The following is a 23,942-nucleotide window of genomic DNA, read 5'->3' as shown; positions in this document are numbered from 1 at the left end:
CAGAGAGGAGAACTTTCTGATTTTCTTAAAGGAAAAAATATATTATTTCAGAAGGCAACAAGCCTGAGTAATAAGGTTGAATGCTTGGTCTAATAGTGTACGTACCCCTGGGATTACGGTCTTTTTGCTGAGATAGTCTGCCAGCTGGTTTTGAGTACCTTTTAGCTGTACTGAAGATTGACAGGAGGTGTTTCTTTATCCAGACAAAAACCTACTTTGTAAGCAAGCGGTGTCTTGTCACTCCCTGAAGTTGTACAAAGGCCACTTCTGTTACGTTGTCTGAAACATTTTTTAGATGAGTCCCTTCTACGAGTTTTGTGCCTTTCAGAGCTTTCCAAATGCCCATCAGTTCTCTGAAATGTAAGGATTTCGGACCTATTGTTGTGTTCCAAGTCCCCTTTAAGAAGTTATGGCTGATATGGGCTCCCCATTCTGATGCACTTGCATCTATTGTCACCAAAGTCATTGGATTTGGAATCCCGTCGACCCTTTTTTTAGGTGATACCCCTGCAATCTCCACTGAAGAGACCTTCACCTGAGGAGTTATAAGATGAACTTTAGACTTTTAACCCATTGACTTAGGATCTACATCTGCAAGGACCTTGCGTGGGATTGGGCCCAAGGAGCTGCAGGGAGTCATGCTGTCGTGTGATCTAGGATCCTCATAGCCTGGTTGATTGTGGTCATCTTTTTTGGAGAAGGCTCTAATATTTTTGATGTTCTGAATCTTCTAAAGGAGAAAGGTCCTCTGTGCAGTGGTGTCTAGGATGTGGTGTCTAGGATGTCGCCCAGGTGCTTCCTTTGTTTTGATGGGATTTCTCCCAATTCACCGTCAATCCCAACTGTTGAAGCACCGAGATGATAAATTGTAGCTGTGGCTGAATATCCTACTGTGCATTCTCTATTTAACAGTACATCGCCCAGATATGGGATGATCAAGGTTTTGTCTCTCTCAAGACAGCTATCACCTTCGGAAACAGACGAGGCGCTGTAGATATCCTGAAAGGAGGGCAAGTGAATTGATAGTGTTGGAGGAAGTACTTTCTAAGACCGCAAACTAAGTAATTTCCGATCATCTTTATGTATGGGAAGATGGTAGAACGCATCTTTTAAATCCCAAATTACCATCTGGGTGTTCTTCTCTGAGTGGAATTGAAAATTGTTCAGAGTCCATCTTGAATTTTTTGTATATAATGAAATTGTGCTATTATGTCGGGGTGCGGGGGGTGATGTTTGGAGCGCGCTCCATATGCTGCGGGTGTCGGCTGTATTTTACAGCGGACAGCCGGGAGCAGTTTAACACCTCAAATGCTGCGTTCAATCGCGACCGCAGCATCTGAGGCGTTGCAAAGAGGGTGCCCTACGACAGCTGATCGCCCCCTGCAGTGAGATCAAGGGTGACAACGGTTGTTGTAGCCTAGTGGCCTAATGAAGGCTACCAGGGCTGCCTTCACTCTGCCTCTGTTAAGCCCTGCCTGTTGCTTAACAGATACCTGTAAAAATGACGATATACTGCAATATGTTAGTATTGCAGTATATTGTACCAGCGATCAAACGATCGCTGGTTCAAGTCCCCTAGTGGGGCTAATGAAGTGCGTAAAAAAACAAAACAAAAACATTTTCCCCCTAAAGTAATGTAAAAAAAAAAAGTATGCAAAATTGGTATCACTGCGTCTGTTAAAGTCTGAATTATTACAACACAGCATTATTTAATGCACACCGTGAATGCCATGAATTTAAATTGCCAAAATCGCTGTTTTATGGTCACCTTCGCTCTCAAAAAATGTAATAAAAATTGATCAAAAAGTTCTACATACCAATAACTACTACAGCGCGTCCCGCAAAAAATAAGCCCTCAAACGGTGAAAAAATAAAAGTTATGGCTCTCAGAATGTGGCGACACAAAACCATTTTTTTTAAACAAGTTTATTATCAATAAAAGTAGTAAAATATAAAAAGACTATATAAATTTGGTATGACTGTAATCATTTTGAGCCACAGAATAAAGATAAGTTGTCTTTTTTACTACACGGTGAAAGACGTAAAAACGAAACCCAAAAAACTATTGAGAAATCGCAGTTTTTTCCATCTTCAGCCCTAAAGAATTTTTTTTCAGTTTCCCAGTACATTATATGGAACTATAAATGTACCAAAATAAACTGACTCCTCCCGCAAAAAATAAGCCCTCACACCACTCTATTGATGGAAAAATAAAAAAGTTCTGGCTTTTGGAATGCGGGGAGTGAAAAACGAAAATGGAAAAATCAAAAAATGGCTTCGGCCTGAAGAATTTGATTATTGTTCAAAAGTCCTGACTGGACTCCTAGGAGAGATTAGTGAGAGTCCTGATCACCCTGCCCAAAGAGGCAGATTGATAGCATTCCCTATACACACTGTTACAGGGAAAACCTGTCAATCAGCCTGTGTGCGTGGGGTTAGCAGGACTCTCACTATTTCTCCTAGGAGTCCTGTTAGGATTTACTCTTTTTTTTACTCAGAAATCCTGCTTCATATCATAAAAACCTATATCTCATGAAGCTCAACTTTTCTCCCCTATCATATGTTGCTCTCAGATAGGACTGCAAAATTCACCTGACAGGTTTGTTTTAAATCACTCTTGCTCCTCCTCTTCCACCACAGCCGGTGCAAAATGGACTTCAACGCATCTGACAGTTCAAGCATAGAATTGCACTGGTTTTACTGGACGTTTGTGGTGACTAAATGACTAGCGCTAACAACTCTGCTAACCCCGCGCACACAGGCTGATTGACAGGTTTTCCCTGTAACAGTGTGTGTACAGGGAATGCTATCAATCTGTCTCTTTGGGCAGGGTGACCAGGACTCTCACTAATCTCTCCTATAATTCCTGTCAGGATTTACTTTGCTTTTTATCATAAAAACCTATATCACGAAGCTCAACTTTTCTTCCTTTATCATATGTTTCTTTTAGATAAGACAGCATATATCACCTGATGGGTTAGTTCTAAATCACCCATGCTTCTGTGTGCGCGGTGTATGGCACATTTTGACTTATTTGCTTAGGGCACTAAAATGCCTCCTCGGTTTACTGCACTTCTATTCATGGAGGGCTTTCTTCCTATAAACTAACTATTAACGGATGTGCCAGGAGCTTGTCTCAAATGTTTAGTATTACCTCTATTCGACAAAAAAAATGGATTCCACCATGTCTTCTCTGGTTTAGAGTGTAAATCACCTGCCTCAGTACACATTTCATCTCAACAGATTGTCGAGGCATCCATTTTAATTCGCAAATGAAACTCGTGCAAGCAGCAGTAGTTGCACGATGTGGTCACACCACTTCAACACACTGACCGGACATTGGCTAGTTCACTAGTAGGGATTACTTGCGTCAATGCCAGCCGTATAGTTAATTATTTGCTAAACCACAATCTATATCTTGGAAGATATCATTACAGGGAAAAGGTCAAAAGAATATTAGAAAATAATTACTCTATGTTCTGGAATTTATTTGAAAAAGGAATGATCTATTGTTCTACCATGAACTTGGTCAAGCTGATCAATTTTCTTTGAACATTAACGGTGTACAAATGTCTACATTGTCTACAAGTGGATGTTATGAGTTTGCACATGACCTAGCTGGGTCTCGGTTTACTTGAAACTGTAATGACATATTTAAAAATCTTTAATAAATTCTTAAAGATAAATAATATTTCAGTATGTTTTTAGTGGACTTCAAGTTTTTTTTTTGGCTTTACTGTAAACAAAACCATGGTGAAAGGTGCCAGGCGTAGAACAATGACAAGTCTGTCTTCACTTTAAGTCGCTTCACTTTGTGTTCTAGCGCAGACCGTTGCGTCCTTGCCGCCATGATGTCCATAGTAAAATTATTTATGCTTGGAGCGAAACTTGAGTGGAACTATGGAATGATTTTAGTTCGCCTGTGTGAGAAAAAAGTGATATACTAAATCACGTTGTAAATTAGGGGGAAGCCTTATTGCCTTCAGTGCATTACGTGCAGTAGTGCCCTATTTTTAACCGTTTTGGATGACAGTCCTCACTTTTAATTAAGAGCGAATGCTCACGATGAAAATAGTGTGAACCACAGTCCCAAGAATGAATGTTGCGAACGTGTTCTACCAAGGAGTTCCATTTTCCAATAAGCAAAGAGGGATCTCGATTACATGTTTTTTTTAGCCCACCACCAGAGGTGGTCTTTTGCAGAGCTCACCCATCTTGAAAGGACCTCCTAATCCTTTCTCTTATTGGCAGACATTATTTTAGCACCAATCGATTTAGCACAATGCCAAATATCGAATTGGTGACTTCGTATGGTATTTCTACCTTATCACCTTTACGCAGTCTCACGTTTTAGGTTCTCGCAAAGTAATCTATCAAGTTCTATCACAAGGACCAGTTTTTCAGGAGCCATGGCCAAAATATTGGGTTGTAATTGCTCTGCCTGAAAGTCAACTATTTATACCCTTTCATAAATCCTATATATGTCTCAAACACACAAAGATAATTCTAGACATGTTTTGTCCAAAAAATTTAAATGTTATTGTTCCATAAATATGGATATACCCCAGAACCCCCACACATATACATACAGATTAAAACATACTTAAAATAAATCACACTAAGACCACTAGCAAAATACCAGCATAACCAGGGAGGTATGTTACATGCATAATGTGAAACGGGCAAACAATGTGATTATGTAATATGCCTCTATTCCAAATTCCTCCAAAACAGAAACACCATCTATAGGTAAATACACTGCTCACAGTATATTATATACATACAAGAGGGACATATGATATGTTCAATTACCTGTGGCTGTCCGTGGTCTCAAGAAAACACCTCTGCACGTTTCGCACTCTTCGTCATTACCTGTGACTGGCATGGTGGGTGTCAGTGGTCTCAAAACACCTTGACGTGCGTTTCGCACCCTTCGTCAGGACTGATTACAGGAAAATCTTTTGCCTGCTGATTTTATTTTTATAATGTATACTTTATGAAATGCCTAAAAATCCAAGAACTGCCAAAAAGTACTTCGTTTTAGCAAAATTACCTCCGCTGCACAGTATTACTGAAGAAATTAATATGTATATTACCAGCTGGCATGTTTCCAGTAACTGGTTGGCTATCCCAAAGTTTCAATATGTGGTCTTTCCAACATTTTGCGCTGTCACACTAGAGCCCTTCAAAATAATCTTCTATTTTGCGATTGGAGCAAGACAGCGCCTCACATCTGCATTTCATTATTAGGTTGTGTAATTGTGACACAACAAGAATTAATTTTCTATCGGTTTTTTTTTTCTTGCTCAATGCTTAACCCCTTAATGACCAAGCTTGTTTGGACCCTAATGACCAAGCCAGATTTGTCAAATCTGGTATGTCTGACTTTATCAGAGAATAACTCTGTGAAAGTTTTGAATATCCAAGTAATTCTGACATTGTTTTTTCGGCACATGTTGTACTTTTATTTTAGTGGTAAAAGTAGACTGATACGATTTGCGGAAATTAATTAAAGAATAGAAAAATGTAAAAATTAACATTTTTCCCTATTTTTAACTGCAATATGTACATACATACTGTACAATTGTTTTAATTAAATATAGATTTCCATCTCTTTACTCTATTTTGGCAGCACTTTTGAAAAAATAAAAATACATTTTCAGCAATTTAGAGGACTTACAAATTGAATAATTTATAAATTTTGAAGTACATTTTGTTTTCTGCACCAAGCCAGGCTTTCAGAGGCTCATAGGTCTCAATGATGGAAAACCCCACAAATGACACCATTTAGAAAACTAGACCCCTTAAGGTATTTATCTAGGGGTATAGTAAGTATTTTGACCCCATAGTTTTTTGCTAAATTTAATGCATAGCAGGTGAGAAAAAAATTAAATTTAACTTTTTTCATAAGAATCAGTTTGAAGACCGATTTCTTTGTAAAATGAAGAAACACACCACAAAATCAATCACCCGGTTTCTCCAGTTTTCTAAAATACTCCCATTGTTGCCCCAATCTTCTTATTAGACGTGTGGCTGGGCCAAAAAAGAGAGGGAGCACCCTTTGGCTTTCAGGGCACAATTGAATAAATTCTAGGCCCCATATCCTGCATTTAGAGGCATTGAGCAGCCTGAACAAAAAAAAAAAAAACACGCAGAAATGACCCCATTTTAAGAACGAAACCCCTAAAGTTATTCATCTAGTGGTGTAGTGAGAATGCGGACCAAAAATGTTTTAAAGGAGGAAATAATGGGTATTATTTCAGATACTATGGGTATATAATGTTTTCTTAAAATTCTTATTACGGTTATTTTTTTAGAAATATGCCACATTAATAAATTTGTGCGGCATACAGAAGAGAAGTGAAGCCGTGTATTCATAATGGATACATGTTGCTATAGACGTATTTGCCTGTACTTATAACTATGTCTTGCTGAAGAAGCAGTTGTCCCACATCCGTGCCATTATGATGTCATTGTGGACAGAATTCTGTCCTAATATAAAATCAGTCAGAGAGGAAAAAATAAACTGTACTGGAGTGACGGGCAATATCTTCAAACAAATGGAGGAAAATGTATCCAACTATGTTGCAAACTCCAGTCTGTTCACAAGATAGAAGAACACCTGCAGGGCTGTCAAGACCAGCTTTTTTTTCAGTGACTGGTTGTACAACGTCTCTTTAGCTCCATCAATACTTATGAGGGACGAATCGCGGTACACCATAACAGGCCCCTCCCCGGCAAGGTAGAAACCGCTATGTGCACAAAACAACCAATCACCTACAGAATATATAGAGGGGAAGTGTCCAAAACCATCTATAGGAGCAGTAAAGGATCACTAATCCCCAAAATGATGTCATGATTTCCAGAAGAACCGTAACAAAGCCCATCATGGTGTATTGATAAGGAACAGCTCGATTTATTAGAGATCTTCCAAAAATAATATCATGCTCTTATCACGGTACAGAATTAGGAATGTAACAGCTGTATGTGGCAGGACATGGTCATAAGAAAAAGGAAATACATCCCCAATGTATTCTTGTAACCATTGCTAAAATGCACGACTTCCACCAATTCAGGGGTGGCTTAGGCCGCAGGTGTTGGATTTATCTACTAATAAATGCAATGCCCACATTTGTTTTTTATTTCAAGAACACTTGTGGGGGTCCATGTTCTGAATAGACAGATGTGTGTTCTCCTGTACAATAAACCGTATTCATTTGTGAGTGATTATGTCCAGGATTTAAAGGATGGAGTGGTACGTTTTTTTGTTTTTTTTTTGTGTTAAACTGACCTCAGAATTTAGAATATTTTGCCCAAGCAAACCATGAGAAGCGTTGTGTCGAGAGATTGGAGACAGTGGACAACTGACCCAAAAATTTGCATTTTTCTATTGAAAAGCGGAAATACTATGAGGTTTTTTCTTTTACTATATTGTACTCTTGTTTCTGAGTATCTATTAAACTAGTTTCTAGCTCCAGAATAACTGTGGTAAGAATCTCATTGTGTTATCATGAAAAATGTTCATCAAAGATGGAAAGTTTGCAATATTGCATTAAACCCCAGTACTTCTGTAGAAGCGAGACATATTAGCAGTGTGAAAAAGGTACATGGGCAGCAATCTGTGTCAGGGTGGAGCGTATGGGAAGCGGTATGTGTGTGTAGGGTTGCATGGGCAGCAGTCTAGAAGATAGGGGTGCATTTGGAGTACTGTGTGAGAGAGGGGTGCATTTGGAGCACTGTGAGAGGGGTGCATTTGGAGCACTGTGTGTGAGAGGGTGATGCATTTGGAGCACTGTGTGTGAGAGGGGGATGCATTTGGAGCACTGTGTGTGTGAGGTGTGCATTTGGAGCACTGCGTGTGAGAGGGGTGCATTTGGAGCACTGCGTGTGTGAGAGGGGGTGCATTTGGAGCACTGCGTGTGTGAGAGGGGGTGCATTTGGAGCACTGCGTGTGTGAGGGGTGGATTTGGAACACTGCGTGTGTGAGAGGGGGTGGATTTGGAACACTGCGTGTGTGAGAGGGGGTGCATTTGGAGCACTGCGTGTGTGAGGGGTGCATTTGGAGCACCGCGCGTGTGAGCGGGGTGCATTTGGAGCACCGCGTGTGTGAGCGGGGTGCATTTGGAGCACCGCGCGTGTGTGAGGGGGGTGTATTTGGAGCACTGCGCGTGTGTGAGGGGGGTGTATTTGGAGCACCGCGCGTGTGTGAGGGGGGGTGCATTTGGAGCACCGCGCGTGTGTGAGGGGGGGTGCATTTGGAGCACTGCGCGTGAGTGAGGGGTGCATTTGGAGCACTGCGCGTGAGAGAGGGGTGAATGTGCATAAAATACTGTTAGGGGTTTGCTATAAGCCAACAAATATTACAGAGTCTACAGAAAATCTGCTGCGAAGTCGAATAGATGATGCATGAAGTCTTAATGAGGTTTTTATAATGGATGACTTAAAGGACCAGTGTCACGAAAAAAAATTTTTTTTAGATCAATTTGATTTTAGTGTTTTATTAAACATTTTTTTATTTATTTGTGTTTGTGTTTTACTTTTTTTAATTTTTTCACTTTTTCTTCCCTATGGGGGCTGCCATTTTTTTTCCATCTCTGTATGTGTCGATTAACGACACATACAGACATGGAATACGGCACATACAGTCCCATAGTGAATTCGAACGGGGCCTGTTCCATCCACTATGCTGTACACCGTCTTTGTGGGAACGGCGCATGCGCCGCTCCCACACAGTCCAAGTTGAACTGTGCGACGTCCGGCGCCATTTTCCTGTGGACCGGAAGTCGCGGCCGGACAGTAAGATTACTACTTCCGGTCGTGGCTTCCGGACTTGTGCACTTGGAGCGGCGGTAGCAGACGGAGCGGACGGACCGGAGGGAGCGGCGGCGGCAGGAACAGGTAAGTTATTTCTATGTATGTTCGTGGTTTAGTGTGTGTTTACTACTGTATGTAAACCTTCTACAAGGAAGATAAAGAAAATGGATCCAGCGCTGAGTTCTCTGAAGTCTTTTTTAAAAGGAAACTATTTCCAAGTTTTATTGTAGAATTATCAAAAAATTAAAAACAATAGCATGGTAGGAAAATATTCTCAGATAGAATGGGGATTTATGGCAGTGTAAGCGGTGCCTACGCGTTTCTGACGCTTGCAGCGTCCTTAGTCATGACTAAGGACGCTGCAAGCGTCAGAAACGCGTAGGCACCGCTTACACTGCCATAAATCCCCATTCTATCTGAGAATATTTTCCTACCATGCTATTGTTTTTAATTTTTTGATAATTCTACAATAAAACTTGGAAATAGTTTCCTTTTAAAAAAGACTTCAGAGAACTCAGCGCTGGATCCATTTTCTTTATCTTCCTTCTACTCCATACGTGTGCCGACACGAGGACCCGTGCGCAAGTCCATTGATGCGATAAGGTGAGCTGGAGGAATCCTCCCAAACATTTTTTCTAAACCTTCTACACTGTGTGTTAGCTCAAAAAATGGCGACACACAGTGTAGGAGGTTTGATCGTTCAATCCCCTTGTTTCTCCCGGCACTAGCCAGGATAAAGGAGGGGGGATTCTGAGAGCTCACGAGTGAGTTTTCTCAAATTTTGCAGCATAAAGCAATGTGGTTGCTTTACCACATGCAATGCTGCAATTTTGGGAATTGCTCCATCTAGTGACCAGCGCTGGGAAATATAAGTTAGAATCTAATTTATAATATTTCCTGACTCGTGAAAAAAATTAGAACAATGTTTAATCACCTATACACTAATTGTTTAACTAAAAAAAAATAAAAATATTTTTTTCTAGCGACACTTTCCCTTTAAACTACCCAGATATAAATTGGGAAAGAAACCTGGGAATCTCCTAAAGGAAACTGTTTTCTGTCAATAACTTTAGATAACTTTTTTTTCCCAACTGGTGCAGGACCCTAATAGAGGGAGGGCCCTTTTGGACTTAACCCCTTAAGGACGCAGCCTTGTTTTGGCCTTAAAACATTCCGGCTGGTTTCCGGTTTTCCGACGGAATCAATAGCGTAGTCGACTACGCTATTCCGTCGGAAAACCGGAAACCAGCCGGAATGGTGACGAACGGAAAGCATTAGCGATGTATCCGTCACCATTGAGATCAATGGTGACTGAAACGGAAGCTGTGCTGTCAGTTTCACTTTCCGTTGCGGGGTTCACCCGACGGAACCCTCAGACGGAACCCCGGAACGGAAATGAACGGTGATGTGAACAGGCCCTAAGGCAGATGGTTATACCACACAAAATAGTTACTAATTAACTTTTCCTATATGTCTACTTTTAGATTTGCATCGTTTTTTGAACATTCTTTTATTTTTCTTGGACGTTACAAGGATTAGAACATAAACTGCAATTTCTCATATTTTTAATAAAATTTCAAAAGCCTTTTTTTTAAGGTACCAGTTCAGTTCTGAAGTGGCTTTGAGGGGCCTATGTATTACAAACCCCCATAAATCACCCCTTTTTAAAAACTAGACCCTCAAAGTATTCAAAACAGCATTTAGAAAGTTTATTTAAGCCTTTAGGCATTTCACAGGAATTAAAGCAAAGTGGTGGTGAAATATGTAAATTAAATTTTTCTTGCTGAATTTCAATTTTAGTCAAATTTTTTTCTGTAACACAGAAGGTTTTACCAGAGAAACCCTACTAAATATGTATTGTCCAGATTCTGCAGTTTTTATCAATGTCCAACATGTGGCTCTAGTGTACTCGTGGACTAAAACATAAGCCCCAGAAGCAGCAAAGAAGCACCTAGTGCATTTTGGGGCCTCTTCTTCTTTTTTTTTTTTTTTTTTTTTAATTCGGATATATTTTAGGCAGCATACCAGGTTTGAAGAGGTGTTGAGGTGCCAAAAGTGAATCCATTTTGGAAACTACACCCCTCAAGGAATTTATTTATGGTTGTTGTTACCATTTTGACCCCACAGTTTTTTCACCGCACGTATTTGAATTGTCAACAGAAATTGTACTCAGAGCATATATCAAACCATCAGGTATGACAATGATTATCAAAAATCCAAAAATATACCTGATGTAAAAATAACACCAAGTAGACAGCAAAAATAAAATATATAAATCTTTATTATCCCATACGGGAGAAATTACCCACAAAAAAACATACATTTAAAATACAAAGAGCTAAAAACACCCCGGATGGGAATGTACACCAAGTCCCATGGAAATGACCATATATTATAACATGATGACAGCATATGATATACTAGTAGAATAACCAGAAGATCCAATATCTAGAATGATCAACTATAAACTGCAAGATATAACTCAATAATTATGCACAAGTACATCAAAGTCTAAGTGAATACGTCATTTACCTGAAGTGGACATGGTGAAAAAAACGCACTCCGATCCGAGGACCACCTCGACGCGCGTTTTGCGTCCTTCGTCAGGAGGTGAGGTATGCCTAATGATTCCCCTCTTAAGTACACCTCCAAATGAGGTGATGTTAAGCGGCGCATGACAGGTCACGCACATCTCCATGCGTCAGACCATCCGCGTCACGGCCGGAAGTTCGTACCTGGAAACCAGGACTCGTTCTCAAACCTAGAGACAACTTCCGGTCCGACGCACAGGAGATCACGTGACCCGCATGCGCACCCATCAAGTACCCAACAGGTGAAACAGGAAGCATACTATCATTAGGGGAAAGTGTCCTAAATCATTCCGGTCCCTGGAACTATCAATCATATCTATGTACGTTCATATGAAAATAAACCTAACTACATTGAAAATATCCTTAATATGCGTATCACTCAATACCAGAAATAAATTACTCAAAAAATAAATGGATAAATAACTACATGACTGACCATATATTCAAATATCATCCTTATATTAAAATTCTATAAAATTTATTCATTATGATGTATTACACAAATGGTGATTAAATATGATTAAACATAATTGTACAGAATCCAACGCAAAATACCATGTGTATAGAAAAAACCTCCCCCATCAATAAATAAATTAAGAGGACCAAAAAACGGACCAGACCCTTAATTATACATAACAATTATAAATATAAATATAAAGTGCACAGTAATAGGTTGATGGATTCATAGGTGCTGATCCCAATCGGAAACCCGAAACCAGAGATCACGGGTAACGACCAGGATGAGCAGCACGGATCCAAAAATAAAGTCAAATTAAATACACATAAATATATAAATATATAATATATCACATTTAACCCCTTAGTGACCAGCACATTTTAGGCCCTAATGACCAAGCTATTTTAATCGTTTTTCTATAGTCGCATTCAAAGAGCTATAGATTTTTTATTTTTTCGTCTACATAGCTGTATGAGGACTTGTTTTTTGCGGGATTAGTTGTGCTTTTTAATGGCACCATTTTTGGGTACATATAATTTTTATATTAACTTTTATTAACCTTTTTGGGGGGATTATAAAAAAAACCTGAAATTCCGCCATTGTTCTATGCGTTTTTAAATTGACGCCGTTCACTATGCGACGTAAATAACATGTTACCTTTATTCTATGGGTCGGTACGATTACGGCGATACCACATATGTAGAGGTTTTTTTATGTTTTACGACTTTTGCACAATAAAAACACTTTTGAACTAAAATTATTTGTTTTTGCATCGTCGCTTTCCAAGAGCCGTAATTTTTTTATTTTTCCATCAATGTAGTGATTTTTTGGGCTTGTTTTCTGCGGGACAAGACGTAGTTTTGAATGGTACTGTTTTGGGGTGCACTTATTGATTCATTTTTATTATGAGTTTTTTGGGGGGCAATGGAAAGAATTGCAATTTCGCCATGGTTTTTTGCGTTTTTTTTTTACGGTGTTCACTTTGCGGTTTAAATTACATATTAACTTTATTGATGGAGTCATTACGGTCGCGGCGATACCACATATGTGTACTTTTTTTTTTTTACACTTTTACTAAATAAAACCACTTTTTATGGAAAAAAATGATTTTATTTATTTTTTTACTGTACTTTTTATTAATAATCTTTATTTCACTTTGATGACTTATTTTATTAGTCCCACTAGGGGACTTTACTGTGCGATCTTCCGATCGCTGCTATAATGCTTTGGTATACTTCGTATACCAGAGCATTATTGCCTGTCAGTGTAAATCTGACAGGCAATCTGTTAGGACGTGCCTCCGGCGCGTCCTAACAGGCATATGTCCAGGGCAGACCTGGGGGCTTTTATCAGGCCCCCGGCTGCCATGACACCCCATCGGAGACCCGCGATTGCATTCGCGGGTCGCCGATGGGTGACAGAGGGAGCGCACTCCCTCTGTAAACAAAGTTAAATGCCGCGGTCGCTATTGACGGCGGCATTTAACGGGTTAAACGGCCGTGATCGAAGTAAACTTCGATCGCGGGCGTTGGAGCAGGAGCTCAGCTGTCATCAGACAGCAGAGCCCCGGCTCCTGCCTGCACGGGAGACCCGTGCAGGACTTAGACTAGGCTGACGTGAAAAGGCGTCAGCCTAGCCTAAAGCCCATTAGTGACCGACGTAAAAAGGCGTATTGGTGGTCACTAAGGGGTTAAGGTTAAATTAATAACATGATAACAAACACATTTATACATACATAGCCCCCATAGTGATAAACATTAATTATACATGTATATTAGAATATACTAATACACTCAAAAAATGTAACCATAAATTTATAGACAGTAAATATCAATAAATAAATATCCAATTGGTATGCGTACACATTAAAACTTCCATAACAAAATTTATTATTTAATGATATGCATACGTATTTACACATTCTACATATCTTACATACATATAAATACATTATTCATATAACCACTCGTACATATATGAAAAGCCATACACATACAGATAGAGCCATGTATTATGTTCGTAACTTCGCATCTTCCAGCTTATATGATCATCGGCACTAATCCATATATACCGGATTTTTTCGGTATCCCTTTCTACAGGAATCCATTATATCGACACTAACAGCAAATTAAAAAACAGCATTTGTCTTAAACATAGCAATTACAAAAAGGATGCAAAACTTTGTGATTCGTTCAGACCCCTAGGGGACATAGTGTCCAAAGTAACAATCCATTTCATTTCCTTTCTCATTAAATTCTTCCCAATATCCCCCCCCCCCCCCCGCGGTTCCCAACATAAATCCGGTCAATACCCTTAACTTTCAAGAGTCTCCAATTGCTATCATGGAACTCCTTGAAGTGCCTTGCAAGAGGCTTACTTTTGTCACCATAAAGGGTATCATCAATTCCATCGTGTCTATGTTGAATGCCCTTAATGTCCCTAATGTGTTCCATTATCCGTATTTTTAGATCCCTTGAGGTCATTCCTATGTATATCATATTACAAGGACAGCGTGCGTGGTAAATGACATTCCTAGTATTGCAGTTAACAAAATGTACAATTTTATAAACTTTAGTGCAGTCTGAGCCAGAGAACTAATCAGTTCTCTCTATAATTTGACAGGCTCCACATTTACCACAGGACACGTTGCCCCATTTGGGCCCCCTTGGTCCAAAAAGATATTTATTGGATGTGGAGGGAACATAATGACTCCTAACCAAAATATCACGGAGGATAGGACTACGCCGCGGTGTCATCGCCGGAAGAGGAGTAATAATTCTAGACAAACGTTTGACAAGTCCACCCCTCCGATGTACCTACCTCGTCCTGGTACATGGGTACTGGTGTGACATCTCTCTTGTCTTGTACGTGACACACAATATGTTGCTGCTAGAATGTGCCCTTCTGAGTGTTTGCCCAAGCAGAGTCTTAGGCCTTATTCACACGACAGTGAAAAAAAATGTCCATTTAAAACTGATCAACTGTCAGTTTTTCATGGCCATTTTGCATCAGTGTGTCTCTAAATTTTCATCCGTTTCAAGTTCATCTGTCCGTTTTTAATGGCCGTTTGACATCCATTTTGCATCAGTTTTTCATGGCCGTTAAAAAAACTGATGAATTTCATTGGTCAGGCTTTTTTTCTCCCAGACCCCTGAAAACAACCAAAGGAAGGTCACGTTCACCTAGACACTATTTACAGCCTCCCTGTATATGATGCCACACACCTCCCTGTATATGATGCCACACACCTCCCTGTATATGATGCCACACAGCCTTCTTGTATATGCCACACGCCTCCCTGTAGATGATGCCACACGCCTCCCTGTATATGATGCCACACGCCTCCCTGTATATGATGCCACACGCCTCCCTGTATATGATGCCACACCTGCCTCCCTGTAGATGATGCCACACCTGCCTCCCTGTAGATGATGCCACACCTGCCTCCCTGTAGATGATGCCACACCTGCCTCCCTGTAGATGATGCCACACCAGCCTCCCTGTAGATGATGCCACACCAGCCTCCCTGTAGATGATGCCACACCAGCCTCCCTGTAGATGATGCCACACCAGCCTCCCTGTAGATGATGCCACACCAGCCTCCCTGTAGATGATGCCACACCAGCCTCCCTGTACATGATGCCACACCAGCCTCCCTGTACATGATGCCACACCAGCCTCCCTGTACATGATGCCACACCAGCCTCCCTGTACATGCCACACCAGCCTCCCTGTACATGATGCCACACCAGCCTGCCTGTACATAATGGCACACAGCCTTCTTGTATATGCCACACGCCTCCCTGTAGATGATGCCACACGCCTCCCTGTAGATGATGCCACACCTGCCTCCCTGTAGATGATGCCACACCTGCCTCCCTGTAGATGATGCCACACCAGCCTCCCTGTACATGATGCCACACCAGCCTTCCTGTACATGATGCCACACCAGCCTCCCTGTACATGATGCCACACCAGCCTCCCTGTACATGATGCCACACCAGCCTCCCTGTACATGATGCCACACCAGCCTGCCTGTACATGATGCCACACCAGCCTCCCTGTAGATGCCACACCAGCCTCCCTGTAGATTGTGCCACATACTCACGAGAGCAGCGCCGTCTCTCCTCTTCTTCACTTGTGGTCACTCGTCTGCACGGGATCTGGCAAGGCAGCGCGATGGAGCGATGACGTCATCGAGGCGCCTTCAAACCCATGAAGACGAGTGACCACACGTGAAGAAGCGCCGCAAACGTGAGTATGCCAACGATGGCCAGCAAGGGAACTAGTAGTTCCCTTGCCAGTCCCCATGTAACAGATCCGTTTTTAACGGTTGTTACATGTATTGACAGCCGTTAAAAACGGATCCATTGACTTCTATGGGGGCCGTCAGGCCGTTAAAACGGCCAAAAATAGGACATGTCCTATTTTTTGACGGCCATTATTCACGGGCCGTTAAAAAAACGGCCGTGTGAATGCACCCATAGAATATCATTGTTCTGAAAACGGCCATGTGAAAGCCGTTAAAAGGACGGCCATCACATGGCCGTTTTTCACTGTCGTGTGAATGAGGCCTTAGGGAGGCCTCTCAGATTTCTTCTAGCAATGCCGCAGTACTTCTGGAAGCGAGACACTTGAAGAGTGGGACGCTGGTATAAAAATTATCCAGGTAGAGGTGGTAACCCTGGTCCAGCAGTGGGTGCACCAAATCACACACAATTTTTGCATCAAGTCCCAGTAAGGGGGGGGGGGCATTCTGGGGGATGAATACTGCTGTCCTTCCCTTCATATATACTAAATTTGTAAGCATACCCTGATGCACTATCGCACAGCTTATACATCTTCATGCTATACCTTGCCCTCTTACTCGGCAGGTACTGGGGAAATTGAAGCCTCCCTTTAAAATGTACCATGGACTCATCAACAGAAATACACTTCTCAGGGGTATATGCTTGGGCAAACCGGGCACTGAAATGGTCTAATAGGGGTCTCCGTTTATACAAACGGTCAAAACTGGGGTCATCTCGGGGTGGGCACTGCTCATTATCAGTATAATGTAAGAAGCAAAGTATTGCCTCATAACGCATACTGGACATGGCCATACGGTACATCGGGGTGTGGTATAAGATGTCCGTGCTCCAGTAGGTCCCAATGGATGGCTTTTTCAGAAGCCCCACGTTCAAGTGCAGTCCCCAGAACTTGCCCAACTCTGCTGGGTCTACAGGGGTCCACCTGTGGGATTGGGCATAAAATGATGTGGGGTTCTTAGTGATATACTGTTTGGCATATAAATTTGTCTGGGAGACCATAAGCTCTATAAAGTCATCAGTGAAGAAGAACTTGAAAAAGTCCATTTCACTACGCCCTGCCATATTAAATTTGATCCCCGGGCTGCCCGTGTACTCTGGGATTTGGGGCTCATAAATGTCTGATATGGGGGTCCAAATGGCGTCATTTCGCTCGGGGATTTCAAATGTAGTGGTGGTCCTAGGGAGTTCCTCTTCTTCATCACTGGATGATGTGGTGGATAAATAAAACAGTCTCACCATCCGACGAGTCTGTGTCTGAGGCAAGAAATGAATCTGCCTCTTCGGCAGTAAATGTCCGTTGGGACATGTTTGTTTGCTTTCCCAACTAGGAGCAATAGGCTGCTACCTAAACCAGCCCACTTTTTATAGATAGAGTGGGCTTCCCTGAAACTAAACCTAACTATGGCGAGGGTTCCTAACACTAAACCTAACTAGATTTTATTTGAACTTCCCTGAGACTAAATCTAACTACGGCGACTATTCCCTGATAGGGAAGCTCGGGATAATCTAGCTAAGTTTACTGACACTAAACCTAACCACAGTGACGGGTGCCTGACACTGAACCTAACTAGATTACTCAAAGCTTCCCTGACGCTAAACCTAACTACGGTGATGGACCCCTAACACTAGATCTAACTACGGTGATGGATTATTGATGCTAAATTCCCTGACGCTATACCTAACTGCACTTTTTGATGGTTCCGACACTAACCCTAATACTAAACTAACCTGTTAAATTGTCTAAACTAACACATATTTTTATTTTTATTTTTTATATATATTTTTTGTTTTATATATTTTATAAAGAAAAAAAGAAAAAAATCCCCAGGGAACAAGAAATTGGTCCTGAAGACTAAGAAGTGGTCAGTGATAGGAGATCACTGATCCAAAACATGGGGGGGGGGGGGGACACAAGGAGGAAGGGTACAGGAGTGGGTAGTGGATGGGGGAGGTGGGAAGCAGAAATAAGCAAAAAAAAAGTTAGTGTTTTTTTGACTATTTTTGGACTTTGCTCTTCTCTCTCTCTTCTCACAACCTCTGTGAACGCCTCACTATCTCCAACAGTGGCGTTCATGGCGGTTGCAGCAGGATGTGATGTCAGGGAGAGGAAGTGAAGAGACCGGTCACCGCTATTAGACAGTTAGTCACTGACCAATAGCGGCGATCGAGGAGGCGGGACCATTGCGACAGTTCACGGCGTATTTAGCGGTGATAGCCTGCTGTCCGAAACAGCAGCTGTCAAAGCTCGTGAACGTGCCAGTGGAAAATGGCGATGCGTTTTCCCCATGACTTACTATTCCATCAGTGAGCGTGAACCGTGCGGTCAGCATGACGGAATAGTACGTCACTGAGCGCGATGGTGTTACTATTAGCCAATAGACCTGACAGAATAACATCGGTACTAGGAAATAGTGACTATAATAATAATATAATTAAAGGGGTTATTTGGGGACCGAAAAGTATACCCACTGCAGTATGTAAGTACACTCACTAATATACATTTCGGTCCCCTGTCACACTGATTATGAGATTTTAACAGAATTTTATAGCACTCGCTGGGACCGCAAGTCGTCTTTCATGACGACATGACTCCTCGTCATGTGGCCAGCCCCGCTGTGCTGTTTGTAATCGATGTAGCAGTTGTATATCGATTACTTAGTGTACAGCGAGGCCGTTTACATGACAGTCGTGTCATCATGAAGGATTATAAAAATCTGTTAAAATCTCATGATCAATACAACTGCATTAACCTGATAAATCAATGTTTTTTGTAGAAGTGATATTCCTACATAGCAAATAATTTACTATAAGTGTAGTAAAAAAAAAACAGAGCCAACAATTAGGACATACATGCCGCTCATTCTGTGTAATTGAATCATTAATTGAAAGGGGCTTGTTCAAAATAATAGCAGTGAGAAGTTAAATCGGTGACGTCAATCATTCTGTGGAATAAGAGGTGTTAATTTTGGCCCTTGTTTAAGGTAGGAGTGTGGGAAATGTTGCACATGTTGGTTATAGTGCATTTCCTTCTGAAATACTGGGGAAAATGGGTCGTTCCAGACATTGTTCTAATGAAAAACGAACGTTGATTAAAAAGTTGATTGGAGAGAGAAAGACATATAGAGAAGTGCAGCAAATTATAGGTTGCTCAGTTAAAGTTATCTCAAATGCCTTGCAGTGACAACCAAAATGGGAAAGGCTCAGCCAATGATCACCTCCAGAAAGATCAAAGAAGATCTGAAGTTACCAGTGAGTACTGCTACAATCAGGACTATTAAGTGGAGCTAAGTTACCAACAAGAACTCCCTGCAAAGTCTCGTTGTTGTCCTGAATAGGTTAAAGTTTGTCAAGGAATACATTGACTGGCCCCAAAAAAACGTTTTGTGGACTGGTAAAAGCAAAATTGTTCTTTTTGGGTCTAGTGGCTGCAGACCGTATGTCAGACGATCACCGGGCACTAAAATTCAAGCCACAGTACACTGAAGACCGTAAAGCATGGTGGTTCAAAAATCACGATATGGGGATGTTTCTCATACCATGATGTGGGGTCTATTTATCGTATACAAGGGATCATGGAGACATTTGAATATATCAAAATACTTGAGATCATGTTTCCCTATGCCGATGAAGAAATGCCCTCGAAATGGGTGTTTCAACACGATGACCCAAAACACTCCAGTAAGTGAACAACATCTTGGTTACAGACAAACAGGATTGAGGTAATGGAGTAGCCAGCCCAATCCCCTGACATCAATCCCATAGAGAACTTGTGGGGTGACATAAAAAAATGTGGTTTATGAGGCAAAACCCAAAAATGCAGAAGAACTGTGGAATGTAGTCCAATCTTCCTGGACTGGAATACCTGCTCAGAAGTGCCAGAAGTTGGTCGACTCCATGCAACACAGATGTCAAGCAGGTCTCAAACAATGGTTATGCCTCTAAATATTAGTTCAGTAAAGTGGAAAAAAAAATTCCCTTTACACATTACATTTTTGAGCTTTTAAAGAAAATGCTGGCACTATTTTTTTTTTTTTTTGAACAGCCTAATATTCCTTTTTCTTTACTTTCTGTAAAGGATTAACACAAACTGTATAAATGTTATTATTTTGATTTGGAATTGAATGTGTAATATTTCCAGTGCATTTGCATTTAGGCAAATAAGTTATGATTTTGCTGCGCCAGACAACATCTTGGTCAAATTTCTGCTGCGCCATAACAGCTTCAGGATGTTGCAGCATGGCTACACTGTGGCCTGACGTTTGGGTGGCGCTTAGTGTATAAAATGGCTGATATTGCCAGACCAACCCCTGCATCAGGGAGGAGCACTCTTAGCTCTGTCTGCGAAAAGTATGAATCTTATCATCCGTCTTCCTGAGCTCTATCTAAGAACTGTGCCTCTTCAAGTAAAAAGATAAGGGGTTTTTTTTCTGGCTGCGGCCTTGTAAAGTCCAGTTGCCACGACTCGCCTGGGGTCTGCACCTTTTCCACTATACTCCTGCTTGGGCCTTATACCACCTAGGGGCCACACTTTACAGTTATGCTGCGTGTCTCACACTGGGGCAGTGCTGAAAACTATGTAAGGCAGCTGTTCCCGTCTGATGGGGTTGAGTGCGTTGACTGTGGCCAACTGAAGTATGAAGAATGTGCACTGTTGGTGCTGGCAGGCACGAGGAGGCCCTAAGCATTAGAGGGTCCGGGATGGTGGGTGAAGTGTGGAGAGAATGCCTGCAAGGTGGTAGCAAAACCATCAGGTGGAGTGCAGAAGCCTCCCAGTGATTGATTGCTGCAAAAAGGCAGCATTGGACGGTGGATAAGTTCCCTGTTTTTATCTTTAATTTAATAATTACTATCTGTAGACACTGCTCAAGGAAGCTCGAGTCCACCCCACATAACCCGGCTTTCTAATTCTGTTTAGTTTCCTTTGCTATTATCACTAGGGAAGCTACTTATCTTGGCTTGGGCAGGGCAATGAATCTGTTAGGCTTCGTTCACATCTGCGCTGGGGCTCCGTTCCGTTAGAGCTTTTCGTCGGAACGGAGCACCGACAGACACAAACGGGAACCATAGGTTTCCGTTTCCATCACCATTGATTTCAATGGTGACGGATCCGGTGCCAATGGTTTCAGTTGGTTTCAGTTGTGCAAGGGTTCCGTCGTTTTGACGGAATCAATAGCATAGTAGACTACGGTCAATCTTAATAGACATGGAAGGTCTTCAGGATGTAGTTCAATGTGGCTCTGGCTTTTATTTTATTTTTAGTAATTGCATTAATTTATGAAGCGTATACTCACAGCATATTCATTATTCATGGTTATTGGGCTATTGAAATTTTCTTTTGCATCAAACTTGGTCTCTCTTTCACTTGCTCCTAATAAAAATAAAATATTATTTTACAAATCACGTGACACTATAATGGTCAATGAAAGTGTTCGTTTTGAACTAGTGCATTGCATGGTGCATTATAATACTTTTCAGTAAATGTTTTGGAAAATAGAATTGGACTAATCGCTATAATTGCACCGATAGTCCGAACACTTTTTAGAACCTATACCGAAATTGACCAAAGGATGGACTGGTAATTTATTATTTCCTAGTAAACGTAGCTCATTTGTTCTGGGCTTGTCTGGCTTCCCACCTTCAATCATGCTTCCTAGACCTTTTCAAAAATTATTGTGAATGTTCACGCTGTATTGAGATGAACTCCCATAGACGCATGATCCTGTACTTTTCACCAAAGTTGTTACATCTCTCGCCGTCTGAAACACTTTGGGTCTCCAATTAGATGAATATCAATATAATCTGGCGTGTGTAAATGATCAGTTGACTTAAAAGAAATCTATTTTGTGTTATATAGCATGTGAACGGTGAGGAGAGGACTCTATTATGTGGAATAGGGGAGTATTATCTCACGAAGACAACCCCTTTCCAAATGCCCGATTAGGGGACCTCCCCATTCAGGACCACCTTCTGGGAGGAAAAACCGAGACCTGCAGAGTATTCGCGACTCCCGCTCTAGCATACCCAGTTTATCCATATATTACATGGACATCCATTAATTTCCACTTAAGTGTACGCAATGTCTATCGGAGATATCATCTGATTATCAGGAATTTCAGAACCTGCGGTAACACGATATGTGTATGCAATGAGCTAGTATAGAACAGCTGTACTCAAATTAATATCCAATGGTCAAAATCTGTGTGTGTAAACCCAGTCCAATTTGTGTTCTTTTTGTGATTTGAAATGTAGTTTACATGTATCGAAACGGTCTTGTGAAAAAGAGGTCTTGCTCTAAATAGCAACTAATCCGAGTTTTCTGTTCATTTTCTGAGCTGCAATGATGAACTCTGGTTGTTATGGGCAGCAAAACCACTTTTTCCATGGGATAGTTTTGGGTTCTGCATATATGCTATGTGAATATATGGTTATATTTACTTGCTTACATTTTTGCTGTGCCCTGACAAAGATTACATAGGGTTGTAAGAATATGCAATTGCATGTATAATATACAGTAATTACCTTAGCCTCTTTTAATTTAGCGAAGTTATCCAGATTCTTCTTTTCTAGTACATGCAGGACTGCATCATGGATGGTTAGGAAAATAATAGAGGTTGTAATATCATCATCAAAAAATCCACATTTTATCAGTTTTTCCAAGAGATTACCTGAAAACAGGAAATCAAAGCCAGAAATACTGTAATACACATTTATTATATATGGTTATTTTATGTGTAATGTATTTTATGCTGCTTCATTTATAGACATTTGGTGTTTTTATCATAAAAAGCTATCTTCAGTGTCAGAGTTGTCCTATTCTGTCAAATTTAAAAAAATTATATTCAGTCATTTCTTTAGTTTAGTTATATCTGCTGATTGTACAGCACCCATAGGCTTATATAGGTTCATATTGTGTCTCCGTATTATTGCAATATCATACAGTGGCTTGCAAAGATGTGTTTTTTTTTCCTGTTTGTATTCGACTGAGTATCCTAGAAGAGTGGAAGTGTGTTCTCCTGTAAGGGACTGTTTGTGTTCCTGAATCAAAGGAGTTTTCTCATCTCTGAAATTTATGGCATATCCACTAGTGCTCACTGAGCTACGCTGTTTCCGTAATTCCCATTAAAGTGAATGGGAGTAACGGAAGCAGCGTAGCTCAGTGAACTCTGCTGTTTCCGTAAATCACGACCACCTAACCAGGAAGTGGCCGTGAGGCAGCAGGAGCCGAGTAAGCTAGAACAGGGTTTAGGGGGCCCTCGTTGAAGAGATACTGTAGGTGCGGGTCCCAGAGGTGGTAGTCAATGTAAAGTCAATGTAAAGACAGCTACATCTGTATCACCCAAGCCTCACCTTACAAACTGATTATTTATTTTTTATTAATTTACAAGTTCTTTATCTCTGGCAATTTGACATACTAGCTAAATACTGTATATATTGTGTCTACTGTTGTCTACTGCTCACAGAATTGCATGATAAGGCCAGGTTCACACGTTCATGTAGTGGTGCGGGTGGGAAACAGGACATATGACCTTGACCAATGTCCAGTTCCTCATTTTGTAGCTCATATGCTGCTATTCACATGCGCTCTGGATCTGGAATGAAATACCCTAACACTTTTGTGGGCCCGTGATCTTGGTAAAGTAAATCATTGCTGTTAAGCAATTTTACATGCTCTACCAATTTGGCACAGTTTCTGCCAAGGGCTATGTTTCATTTTAAGATGATGGTTTAGGCATACAGAGTCTTCACAGCATAATGGTTCTCCTGAGAGGA

At 41.1% G+C, this 23,942-nt stretch overlaps 1 protein-coding gene across 1 annotated transcript in view; it reads right to left on the bottom strand.

Moving 5' to 3' along the window:
- Nucleotides 1–211: 211 nt before the first annotated feature.
- The window catches only part of LOC142750409 (chloride anion exchanger-like), a 62,262-nt gene continuing 38,531 nt past the window's right edge, over nt 212–23,942 (bottom strand). Inside the window, exons 22-23 of the mRNA XM_075859411.1 lie at nt 22,692–22,837; nt 212–535 (exon numbers count right to left, since the gene is read on the bottom strand). Coding sequence (XP_075715526.1) covers nt 212–535; nt 22,692–22,837 — 470 coding nt within the window. The remainder of the gene's footprint in view (nt 536–22,691; nt 22,838–23,942) is intronic.

This window comes from Rhinoderma darwinii, chromosome 3 (genome assembly GCF_050947455.1).
Source record: "Rhinoderma darwinii isolate aRhiDar2 chromosome 3, aRhiDar2.hap1, whole genome shotgun sequence".
NCBI lineage: Eukaryota > Metazoa > Chordata > Amphibia > Anura > Rhinodermatidae > Rhinoderma > Rhinoderma darwinii.
Note: the sequence above shows the minus strand (reverse complement) of the source record. Positions and strands in the feature narration are given on the sequence as shown.